Raw genomic sequence first — 12,558 nt, 5'->3', positions numbered from 1 at the left:
CACAAGAATTAATGTAAAGGGCGGGGGGTTAGGTTCTAGGGAAAAAATTTTCACCAGACAAAAGACTCTCTCTCTCTCTATGTGTGTGTGTGTGTGTGTGTGTATATATAATAATATACACAGGGGCGGCTCTAGACCCCAGCGCACCAAGCAGGCGCTTGGGGCGGCCGTTTCCCGGGGGGGCGGCATTTGGCTCCCGTGGAGCTCCCGCCGGCATGCCTGCGGCAGGTCCACCGGAGCCCGGAATGAGCGGACCTGCCGCAGGCATGACTGCGGCGGGTCCCGTCTTCCCGCGGCTCCGGTTGAGCTCCCGCAGGCATGACTGCGGCAGGTCCGCTGGTCCCGGGCTCCGGTGGACCTGCCGCAGACATGCCGGCAGGAGCTCAACCGGAGCCGCGGGAAGAGGGGACCCGCCGCGGGACCGGGGAAGGGCGGCGCAGCGCTCCGCGCTGCTTGGGGCAGCGTGATTTGTAGAGCCGCCCCTGTATATACATATATATATACATATATATATACACACACACACACACACACACAGCATAAGTTTTAAACAAACAATTTAATATTGTACACAACAATGGTGATTGTGAAGCTTGGTTGAGGTGGTGAAGTCCGAGGGTAAAAGAGGGAGGGATATTTCCCAGGGAATGCCTTACTGCTAAATGATGAACTAGCACTTGGCTGAGCCCTCAAGGGTTAACATGTTGTTAATGTAGCCTCACGCTCTACAAGGTAGCACGAATAGAGGGAGGGGAGACAGGGACACACACCATGTGTGAGAGAGAGACATGAATTGCCCCTTTAAGTACGCTGACCCTACTCTAAGTACATTGCCTTTTTAAGTAGATCAGCAAGTTGAGATAGCAAGTGTTGCCAGCAAGCTCCCTCTGTCCTGGGCCCTGTCGTGTCCTCCTTCCCTTCTCTGTGGAGATAAGGTACAGGAGTGGGGGAAGGGGGACATCCTGACATTAGGTCCCCCCTCCCCTCTGCACAGCAAGCAGGAAGTTCCCGGGAGCAGCTCCAAGGCAGAGGGCAGGAGCAGTACACGGCAGTGGACAGCTGAACTGCCAGGCAATTGCTAGCACAGGGAACTTAGGGGAGTGGAGAGCTGATAGGGGGGCTTCTGGTCCACCCTGGTTCCAAGCAGGGCCAGCTCCAGCTTTTCTGCTGCCCCAAGCAGTGAACCCGGGGGGGGGGGGGGGACAATCAGCGGCATTTCGGCGACAGCTCAGTCATGCCGCTCCATTCTTCGGCGGCAAGTCCTTCGCTCCCTCTCTTCCTCTTTGGCGACACTTCGGTGGCAGCTCAAAGAGGAAGAGAGGGACTGAGGGACCCGCCGCCGAATTGCTGCAGAAGACCCAGATGTGCCACTCCTTTCCATTGGCCGCCCCAAGCACCTGCTTTCTTCGCTGGTGCCTGGAGCCGACCCTGGTTCCCAGCCCCCACCAGCTAGCTCCAACGGGCTGCTCTTCCTGCAAGCAGTAGACAAAGCAGGCAGCTGCCAAACAATGTTATAAAGGAGCTTTGCCCAACTTTAAACGAGCACGTTCCCTAATTGATCAGCAACGTAACAATGAAACAACGTTAACCAGGACAACTTTAAGTGAGGAGTTACTGTAAAAGCAGTCCTAAACTCCAGCTACCACTTTTAATCTCCGAAGCTGGGGAAATAACATTTCTTGTGGGTATAAGCACTGTTTTTGTTCTTCGTCAGATCTTTTATTAGCACGTGGCTAGCTAGATCTCCCTGTCTAACTGCATGAACAATATTAGTGACCGTACTTGTTTGTAACTGTGTGTGTGTCTTGCGAGATTGTGAGCGTGAAGTGGTGAGGTGGTGGTGGTGGTGGTAACAGATTGACCATTATGTGTATCACTGTCTAGTTAAATCCCTGCTAGAGTTAACAGGCCTATTACTACACCAAGTGCTGCTAGCTAGCACTGAACTCTAATCAGAATCCTCTATTAAGCTATGGTAGCTTGAGCAATACAGTACATCTCTCTGCTCAGATTTCACACAATGGTTACTTCTGAGGGCATTCTGCGCCAAAAAATTAAAAATTATGTGCCAAAAAATTCTGCAAAATTCTGCAAGTTTTATTTGTCAATAAATAAATGCAGAGGCTCCAGCATGGCAGTGGGGAGCAAAGGCCACTGGCTGCACGAAGGTCAGAGATCACCCTGCAGTCCCCCAACCCCCAGGAACATGGATTCAGTGGTGAGGCTGCACCCGATACAGCATAAGGCCTGGGCCTGCCCTAGAAACACCCTGGAGCCATGCTCCTCTGTGCTAGGTGCACCGGTTGTGGGGAAGGTAGGCTCAACCAGGCAGTTCCAAGTGTGGAGGGGCTTAGTGTGGGGGGATCCAGGTGTGGGCTGAAAGGATTGTGTGTGGGACAATCTGGGTGCAGGCAACTCAGTGTGGTGTCTAGGACTGGGGGGGTCTGGATCCACAGAGCCTTGCTGGGGGGTTCCAGGTGCAGGGGCAATGGGATTCTGCAGGGGTGAAGGTTGTTAGGGCTCAGCCGAGGGGTCTGGGTGTGGGTTCTCAGCAGGAGGGTCTGGGTGCTGAGGAAGTGAGTCTTGGTGGGGTGGGGGTCTGGGCGCAGCTAGTTGGCAGTCAGTGGCGTGGGTCTGGATGTTCGGGCTCAGGGTGGTGGAGGAAGTGGGGCATCAGGGTGGGGGCTTGAGTGCAGGGAGCTTATGGGGGGTGGTCTGGGTGCAAGGGTGGGGGGTCCCAAAGCAGGGCGTCTGGGTGCAGAGGGGATCCAGATGCAGGGACTGAGGTTCAGTGGGGTCAGATTGGGTATGGAGGACTAGGGGGTTCTGGATGTACCGGGTGAGGCTTGGCAGAGGAGTCTGGGTATGGGAGGTTTGGATGGCCAGGGGTTTGGTGGATGGGGGAGCAGCTTCCTGAACAGTGACTCCTTCCCCGCCCCCTCAGCTGAGGAGTGATGGGTTCAGGAAGCAGGGGAGAATGCTGAGCTTCCTGTAGCCGGGGGAGTTTTCTGGGGGTGGGTCTGACACAGCCCCAGCCACTCCTTGCAGGGTAAAAGGAAGTCCCATCCTCTCCTGCCTCCAGTCCAGCCGGGACTACCAGCTGATCCTGGCTCGAGGTAGGAACCACTGGCTGGGATGTCCCCAGCCCCGCAGTGATTTACCTCTCCATCAGCTGCTCTGGGTGCCTAAAACATTGTACATGCGCTTCTAGAAAGTGATGTGTGACTTCTTTTGCAGCTTCCCTTTGTTTCGCTGTCAGAAAGTCATTTTCTGCAGGGAAGCAAAGAAATCTGAGCGGGACTTTAATTCTGCGCATGCACAGTGGTGCAAAATTCCCCCAGGTGTAAATGGCAAACAGTAAAAGCTTATGTTTTTTTCTATTCTAATGTATAGAAAATTACCTCTTTCATTACCTCTCCTCTTAGTTTCCTAGTTTCATATATAATTGTTTATCCCTGGCTAAACATCCATGGCTCAGAAAAAGATATGCCAATATAAAATAATGTTTTGATTTCATCAATACAGTAATATTATCTAGATGTTAAATCTTAAAGGCCTTTTATATGCAAATCCCTCATGGGAGGGTTGTAGGATCAGAGTTAGGCACACACTAAGTATGGAAAAGAGAAAAAACCCTCACCGCACTCCTTAGTTTTTGGAAAGCTAGAGAATGAACGACACTGGGGAATTCGGAGATATGCTTCCCAGCCAGGTAATGGCCCTTCTGCTTCTCATAGAACTCTTTGTATTTAAGCTGCAAAACATTCACATGGAAATTGTTGAGATCATTAAAATAAGCAATGCCACACACAAAAAAAATATATGTGGGATATAATTAAAAGAAGATTCATACTAACCTCACTGTTAATATAATCGGCATGCTTAGCTCCAACGATAGGGATGTACTCTGGAGGCAAAGTATAGCCTATGGCCTTACCAGTTTCCCATGAATGCTTATATCGTTTCTAGTCAAAGAAAACATATGTAGGTTTTGATTAAACATACAGTATATTTTCCAGTAAACATACCACATTAGCAAAATATGTAGTGTCAGCTTCTTCCCTTCTTACTGAGTAGTATCTTACTCCAAAAATGGCCCCGCTGAAGTCAGCGGGATCACTCACCAAGGAAGGTGTTCTTCAGTGTGAATAATGGATCAGAATCTCTGTCCCAATACAACAAAGCACTTGAGCACAAGCTTAATTTTGTTTTCATATTTAAATAACAATGCTTTCCTGATTTGGGGCTCTGGCCTCTAATACTGATATCCCCCTTTCATAATTTCAATAGGAAGCCTGGTATTAAAGCACTAGCTGGAATTGGAAAAGATTTATATCCAGACGTACACCTCACAAACATGCAAACCTGCCAAGTCCTACTTTAGTATTTATTTATGGTAGCCTCACTACATGGCAGGTGTTTTCCAGACAGATGTTTAACATATCTTAAATACTATAAACATAATTTAGGGCTGGACTGTAAAATCTTTACTCGTATCGATGAGCAGTTACTGACCCAGGCAGGTATAGCTACTCACCCATTAAAGTTAATGGGACTACTCACATGGGTAACTGCTCAGCAATGTGAATAAAGGGTTCACAATTTGGCCTTTAAGCAGTAAATAAAACTAAGTTTCACCAGTAATATATCCAGATATTTCACAAAATCTAAAACATTTTTCTACATGCAAAATATTTAGAATAGTAATACATATAGCCAGTGTAGAACACTTTTCATTAGTAGATCTCAAAGCACTCTACAAAGGAAGGTAAGTACCATTATCCCTACTTTATAGATGGGACACAGAAGGGAAGTTACTCGCCTAAGGTAACTCAGAAGGCCAGTAGGAGAGTCTGTAATAGAACTCAGGTCTCCTTAGTCCTAGTCCAGTGTGCTAGTCTAGTGTGCTATCCACTGGGCAATTACAGTTAACATTAATATATAATATAAGTTTAGTCAGTTAGATATGCCGTTTACCAAATCTTACATCACTATAGAGCTTAGACATCTCTCTGGTGTGGTTCAATGCTGGAGTGTCATCAGAACCAATGAAGTGGCCTCTATCAAGGTTAAATGTTTCTTTGTATTTCAGCTAAAGAAGAAAATAAAGACTGTGTTAATGACTTATAAGAAATGAATTAGTTGATTGGTCCGCTTGTGAGAAACAGGCATTTACACCCATTTGCACTACCTTATCTGAATTATGTTATTTAGTGCATATCAGTCATTCTGGGACCTAGGCAAGTATCATCATAATGGTTCATCAAAAATTTCATACATTACTCTAAGGATATGAAAACTCTTGATCTGCAGAAATATTTTAGTAGGTGTTCTGTAAATTAAGCCAGTGTACTATACTGGCTTCACCCAGAACAGGACTAATTTTTTTTAATAATTTAAGCAAAATGTATAGAGACTATGATTATTGGAGATCATAAATTTTCTTTAAAAATGCAAAATGTAATGGTACAGTAATATTGTGTTGCTCACTTATGTAACACTTTTACCAAACAAAACTGCAGCATTAATATATTAACTATATATTAACTATATAGCAGTAATAGTCAAGCCAGCTAATAATTTTGCTAATACATTATTATAGTTTCCAAAAAAAAAAATGCTTACATCACTCTGATTGACAGAGTTGATCTTCGCCAAAACAATGTCTGGAGTATCAACCACACTTGTGAAATGGGAATAGTTATCAAGGGCTTCTTTTGTATAGGCTCTCTGCAAAAAGAGATGACAAAATCTTCTGAAATACCATGCACTGGAAATAGGAGGGAAATTTGTATTTGTGAAAACTTTCACTCACCTTATCTATTAACTCTTGGGCTCTGTTAACTCTCCTATGTTCCACTGAATCCAAAGGCATCCACCCACAACCCCGGATCCATTCCAGATCAGATTTATAGATATTCTGAAAACATGAAAACAAATGCAAAGAAATATACATATTATATAGACAAATGAATGAGTTAAACTAAAGAGAAATCCTTCTTTTTTTAAGCTTACGTGGTACAGGCCATGTACATAAACCTGCAAAGAATCAAAATCATGTAATAGAAATAAGGGAAATCACTTACATCACTCTGTAGATCATAGGCCTTCCTTGCCTGGATGCAATCATTCTGGTCAGGGTGACACGTCCATTCGTGTAGGTATTGCCGATAATCAATATCACTGACCAATGTCTGGCATTCCTTGGCCGCCAAGACTGATATCATATCCGCAGGAATGTTAATATTGGACTTTGATTTGTGATAAGCTGATTTGTACAATCTGTCATTCTGGATCTGGCCTGCATGCTCAAACCACACCAGCTTGGGATCATCTCTCATACTGGGAACACCAACATAGTGACCTCTGTGATTAACATACTCAGCTTTATATTGCAGCTGGCAAGGGGGAAGAAAAATATTTAAATGTCAGCACTGAATACTGAACTGAACACAACTAAATCTGTTTCTTCTCTTTCTACCCTGTAAAATCTATGTTTTCTTCAACATCAGGAATAAATAGAACCCGATTATACAGGCAATGTGCTGCTAATTACATCTCAATTTTCAGTGCATTCCAGGATACATATACTATAGGATGAGGTGAGTGATAATGTTAGGATATATATTCCTTCCTCTTTAATGGCAATGCTACTATCCAGCTTAATTTTCTGCCATGTTTTAAACAGGGGATACAGCAACTTCTTCAGCACAACTAGAACACCTTGCAATTACTTTGCTCACATTTGCATATAACCATAGCTTTGCAAATAGTTTGAAAAAAAGAATTTGAAAATTGCATCAATAGTTTGCCAAGCTGTATTTAAAATTCTACTCAAAGGGTACGTCCATACTACCCGCCCGGGTTGGCGGGTAGCGATCGACTTCTCGGAGTTCGATATATCGCGTCTCATCTAGATGTGATATATCAAACTCCAAACGCACTCCCGTCGACTCCGGAACTCCACCACTGCAAACGGCGGTGGCGGAGTCGATGGGGGAGCCGCGGACTTCGATCCCGCGTTGTGAGGACAGGTAAGTAGTCCGAACTAAGGTACTTCGAGTTCAGCTACACTATTCGCGTAGCTGAACTTGCGTACCTTAGTTCGAACCCCCCCCTCCCAGTGTAGACCAGGCCTAAGCAATGTTACTTCTTTTATTTGGAAATGTGCATATTCAGCTATTGACAAGCAATCACATAATACATTCAGTATGTACTTTATGCCAAAATACTTGTGGTGTATTTGATCTTACAGATTGTTCATGACGAAGTCTCTTATACCCCTAAAGATGGCCAACAGAATTCCACCTACTGCACTACAGGAAAGGGTGTATGGGGAAAAGGATAGCATCTCTTTAAGGGACAGCTTGGAATCTATAACCTGGAGATCATCACGGAGACTCTTCCTCTGAGGGGCTCAATTATATAAAGAAGAACAGGAAGCAGAGCAGGAGAGAGAGAGGAGTAGAAGCCAGACAGACTGTAGTTGGTGGCAGTTGCTCTCTCAGGCACCAGGAGACAAGCCTAACCTGACTCAGAGAATTGGGTGAGGATTGTAAGTTTGGGGAACCTAAATCCGGGGCCTGACGAACTGTTTATTAGATGGGACCACTGTGTCTGATTAATGTGTGTCAGCTTCTCCTTGCCCTGGACTGAATCTCCTGCTGCTCTACTTGGAGAAATTAAGGTGGGGGCACACCTGCAGGCCCTCACCTTTACACACTATCAGAGCATTCACTATTCTCTTGGGCCAGATTCTGAAGCCCTTACCTATGTTGACTTCAAAGGGACTATTCATGGAGTAAGGTGGTAAGGTGAGTAAGTGTATCAGAACCTGGCCCTTAGCCAGCAATACCCCTATATTAAATAAAACAAGGTTGATACTAGATACAGCTAGAGGGCAGTGGCCTGGAGAAGATCACTGAAACAAAGTTAGGGTTTGGCTCCCACTGAAGCCTTTTGAATATAAATTGTTGAGGTTGCGGGTTTGCAGGTTTGCCGGGCCCCAAGTAGTCTCCTGCTGAAGTCACGTGATTACCTAAAAAAACACCCTTACCTCACTTTGGACATCACCAGAGTGCTTGGCATGACGAAGCTGCACAGCATCAGGAGGTAAAAGATAACCGGTAGATTTCACTTTTTCCCAGCTTTCCTTGTATAGGTTCTGTAGGAAATAAAACATGAAAGAAAGTTAAAACCAAGAATAAAACCACTATAACCATCACTCCTTCTATGGATATGTGACCATAAACAATATTAGAAGCTGAGATTCTGACTGCAGGACATTCTTAGAAAGACATTCTCCTAGTAAGTTATTAATGTGACTACAAATTGTCAGATGATCAAGTATTTCCAGGTGGTGAACACATACCTGGTTAAGAATTCTGGCTGCCTCTCGGGCCATTTCTTGCTGTGGTGTGTCTGTTAGAGTATAATTTGACTTGATGGCATTCCAGTCTTGGTGGTATTTAATCTGCAAAAAATGATTTATGGAATAAATGCATTGTAAGGTCATCACAACATTTAGAAAATGTAACATCAAGACCACAATTATACATATGAAATGATTTATAAGGATTATTATTGTCGACATTTTCAGGGCCAAATTCACACAAGACACCCAACCACACAGAGAGACATTAAAGAATGGAGGAAGTTACGTATTAAAGGCAACTCCAGGATCATGGTACAAAGCATGTTCCAATTTGTACTGGTGCAGGAAATAAAAAGCTGATATTGGCCTATTCTCTTCCAGTGGGAGGCACATTGAATAAAAGGTGCATGCTCTCATGGATAGAGGGGCGGGTCATGTCATGCCCATTGGCCAACTCCTCATATGATGGCCTTCTGTCCTGGCTGGTGAAAGGACTGTTGAGTGCCTCATATTGCAAAGTTCACAATGGTTGGGAGGGATCACTCTTCCTCAGAAACCAGTCCCTTTCAGCACTAAGTAAGTGGATGAGTTCAGCAATACTCACATCAGTCCCACAAATTCAAGGAATCCACAGGTGTTGGGCCAGAATGTGGTCTGGATTAGTTTTTTTCCTTTTAAAGACAAAGTTTTACAGATACATTTAATAGCTCAAAAATAAACCAATATACACTTACATCACTCCGAATTTCACCACTTTGTTTTGCCGTGATATAATCAACCCTGTCAGCCACTGGAGTAAACTTGAGAGTTTCAGCTTTTGTGCGGTACTTTCTCTGTAAAAGGGCAAAACAACAGAATTATAATTGTATTACAGTACCTTCTACCCAAACAGAACAATCCCATTTAGAAAGTGAAAAAGAAAAGCTACATGGAAGACCAGAATTAATTTACAAGCCAATGCAAGACAAATATAGTGGAAAGATCCAGCTTTTTATTACAAAAATTACAATAAAAGTAAAATTTTGATGCATTTGCAAATTACAAATACCTGCAGTTATAAACACACATGAATATTTAACACTTATACTTAATAATTACCTCATTCAGGAGATCTTGGACATGCTTGACATGGTTGATTCCAACAGAGTCATTTGGCATCCACCCAATTCCACGTAGCCATTCCAAATCAGATTTGTAAACAGCCTGTGGAGACAAAACAGAATCCATGTCTTTAGTTTGAGTTTTCTGCCCAACACAGTTAGTTTCATAAATAACAAGTCTGACCCTGCTCATCTTTCACTTCCATTGATTTCCAGGTGAACATTATTGGGCTTAATATCAATGTGATCTCTAAGTTCACCATATTTTAAACATGGCATTAAGTCTGGTAAGTACTGTATATACTCGTTCATAAGGCGAATGTTTTTGGTAAAAAAGTGACACAAAGAGCGGGGGTCATCTTATAAATGGGTCTACACCAAAATTTGATGATTTTAAACTCTATGAAACCATTGAATTGAATATCTAATACATTGTCGTTTTGTTTACCTGGAGCATCTGCAGGCATGGAGCCCCTCAGTTCCCAGTGGCCATGGTTTACTATTCCCAGCCAATGAGAGCTGTGGGAAGTGGCGCCATTGGCTGGGAATGGCGAACTGCTGCCACAGGGAGCTGAGGGGCTGTGTGTGTGTGAATACTCCAGGTAAACAAAACTTCCAGGCCCACTAGTGGCTTACCCTAACGGGCCAGGAGCCAAAGTTTGCCAACCCCTGAAATATATGGTTGGCTTATGAAAGGGTCATACAGTTTCTGCTATTTTTACCTATCCATCCTGGGGGGTCGGCTTATAAATGAACAGACTAATGAACGAGTATATATGGTAATTAAGTTATACCAAGTTCAATAATCTATTTCACCAACTACTTATATATAGTGTTCTTTAATAGTGTTCTGTCTTTTACCATTCAAACCAGAGAAGCTAAATATTGACCATCTGTACCTAAACATGTTTTTATTGTAAAAACTTAATTCATATGAGATCAGTACAGTTTGTTATTAGATGGCTTTAAATGTCTAGACACTGGCTGTCCATGGCACCAAAGCAACACATGTAATGACCAATAAATGCACAAGATTAAGTGTATTTCCTTAGTTTATACATTCCAATTTGTAACAGTAATATGGCACCCCAGGTAGAAATAAAGACAATTTCAAAGCAACTCTTGTATTTCTCAAGTGGTAAACATCTTTCTGCCTTTGCATTTATACACTATAAGGTCATCTGATACATGCTATTGCTATGCTTACTCAGCAGTGATTTAGTTTTTTGTCTCACTGCTTAATTATTGTATGTAGTGTAGTTGTAGCCATGTTGGTCCCAAGATATTGGAGAAGTGGCTCGAAAAGCTTGTCTCTCTCACCAACAGAAGTTGGCCCAATAAAAGATATTACCTTGCCCTTTCATTTTAAAATTAATGCATTTATATTTACAGAATTACAGTGCCTGCGACCCAATGTTTATCTCATGTATTGTGCTTGTCTGAATTTGAATGTAAGATCTTTTATGGACCCTATCTTTTAGTTTGTTTGGTAGAGAGCTATATATACTGTACTTATGTGCTACAGTAGTAATAATAATGGCTTAAAGTTATATATCTACTAATAAAAGGCCCAATCTAACTCCAACTCAGTTCAGTAGAAAAATTCCTGTTGCCTTCAGTTAGAGCTGGAGTAGACCCATATAGAGAAGGCAATATTATAGAAGATAAAATATGAATATTTGTTAACTCACATCACTCTGCAGTTGATAGGCTTTCTTAGCCTGTATGACATCATTCTGATCTGGCAAACATGTCCACCGATGCAAGTAATTACGGTAATCAATATCACTGACCAAAGTCTGACATTTTTTGGCAGCCACAATGGGAAGCATGTCCACTGGTATACTGCACTTTGTCTTCCAATTCTGAAAGTGTTTCCTGTATTCTAGGTCACTATGAAGCTTGGCTGCATGCAGGGCCCATCGTATTTTGTTATCTTCTCTTGCACTTGGAGTCCCAATATAGTGTCCTCTCTGCGTCTCGTGATCTAATTTGTATTTATACTGGATACAGAGCAAAGACCACCATGTAAATTACTAACATTTCTGAGGCTTTAGAAATGGATGTGAAGATCTAGAAGTGCCCTCTTTCCATACTTACATCACTGGCAATTTCTCTTGAGGCTTTGGCTGATTTAATTGGGATGGCATCTGCCCTAAAATCACAGCTCATCTTCACTTCATTCCAAGCTTCTTTATAAAGTTTCTGTGAAGGCAGAAAATTGGCCCATCATTTTTCTAGTACTCTTACATTTGCAATCAGCGAAACAATTGTGCATTTAAAGTAGTCACATTAAAAAAAATCACTGTCACTTATTTTTGTGCATTGTTCAGCCAAGTTCTGAAGTAAATGAAGTCTCCTGTTCCTTTACTGCAAATACAATGCGGTGCTTCCAGTACTCTGAAGGTATGGCTTAAGGAACTGCAATCAGAACTTAACTAAAGTGCGTTTGTAAAGATTTGGGAGAAGTTTGTAAGTCCTAGCAGTTTTCTTAATTCAATAAAATGTGTGGCTTCAATAATGCATTATATTGCCAATATTTAATGTGATAGCAGGAAATTATCATGGGTAGCATTGTTAGTAGTTGTTACTTAAATATTCAAAAAATTGTCTAAATACTATAAAAATTATATTCGTAGTGGGGGGATGTTCAAAGCATCACATAAGGACTGAACCTGTGACTCTCCCACTGACTTCAGTGGGTATTCACATGGCTAAATCATGTGTTTTGAAAATACTTTAGAATCTTAAAATTCAAAAGATACAGAAATCCTATAGATATACTTACGTTGCTAACATGAATAGCATTCGCCTTGGCTAGGTTGATTTCAGGTGTGTCTGGCATCACATGGATCGTAGTCTTGGCCTTGTCCCAAGCTTCTCTGTATTTGGACTATGAAAATAAAAAATTGTGAGATTGTATATATTGTAAATATGTCGTTCCTTTTGTATAACGTCACAGCACAGTGGGCCAAAAGTCCACCCAGAATTATGTACACTACAAGTCTAAACTTTTGGAACGCTTCTAAGGTTAACTTAAAATACAAATAACTAGTTTAACATTTTAGCAGCGAAGTTTTCTTT

The 12,558-nt window shown here is 42.5% G+C and overlaps 1 protein-coding gene across 31 annotated transcripts in view; it reads right to left on the bottom strand.

Annotated features, from left to right (window-relative positions):
• Positions 1–12,558, bottom strand: part of NEB (nebulin) — a 193,063-nt gene that overhangs the window by 63,133 nt on the left and 117,372 nt on the right. For all 31 annotated transcript variants that reach the window (XM_039494923.1, XM_039494935.1, XM_039494927.1 and 28 more), the window contains 13 exons: positions 12,263–12,367; positions 11,575–11,679; positions 11,166–11,477; positions 9,473–9,577; positions 9,109–9,207; positions 8,372–8,473; positions 8,057–8,164; positions 6,087–6,398; positions 5,816–5,920; positions 5,626–5,730; positions 4,988–5,092; positions 3,858–3,965; positions 3,641–3,754 (listed from right to left, as the gene is read on the bottom strand). In XM_039494923.1, coding sequence (XP_039350857.1) covers positions 3,641–3,754; positions 3,858–3,965; positions 4,988–5,092; positions 5,626–5,730; positions 5,816–5,920; positions 6,087–6,398; positions 8,057–8,164; positions 8,372–8,473; positions 9,109–9,207; positions 9,473–9,577; positions 11,166–11,477; positions 11,575–11,679; positions 12,263–12,367 — 1,785 coding nt within the window. The remainder of the gene's footprint in view (positions 1–3,640; positions 3,755–3,857; positions 3,966–4,987; positions 5,093–5,625; positions 5,731–5,815; positions 5,921–6,086; positions 6,399–8,056; positions 8,165–8,371; positions 8,474–9,108; positions 9,208–9,472; positions 9,578–11,165; positions 11,478–11,574; positions 11,680–12,262; positions 12,368–12,558) is intronic.

This window comes from Mauremys reevesii, linkage group 11 (genome assembly GCF_016161935.1).
Source record: "Mauremys reevesii isolate NIE-2019 linkage group 11, ASM1616193v1, whole genome shotgun sequence".
Classification (NCBI taxonomy): Eukaryota; Metazoa; Chordata; order Testudines; family Geoemydidae; genus Mauremys; species Mauremys reevesii.
This window is presented reverse-complemented; position numbering and strand designations above follow the sequence as displayed.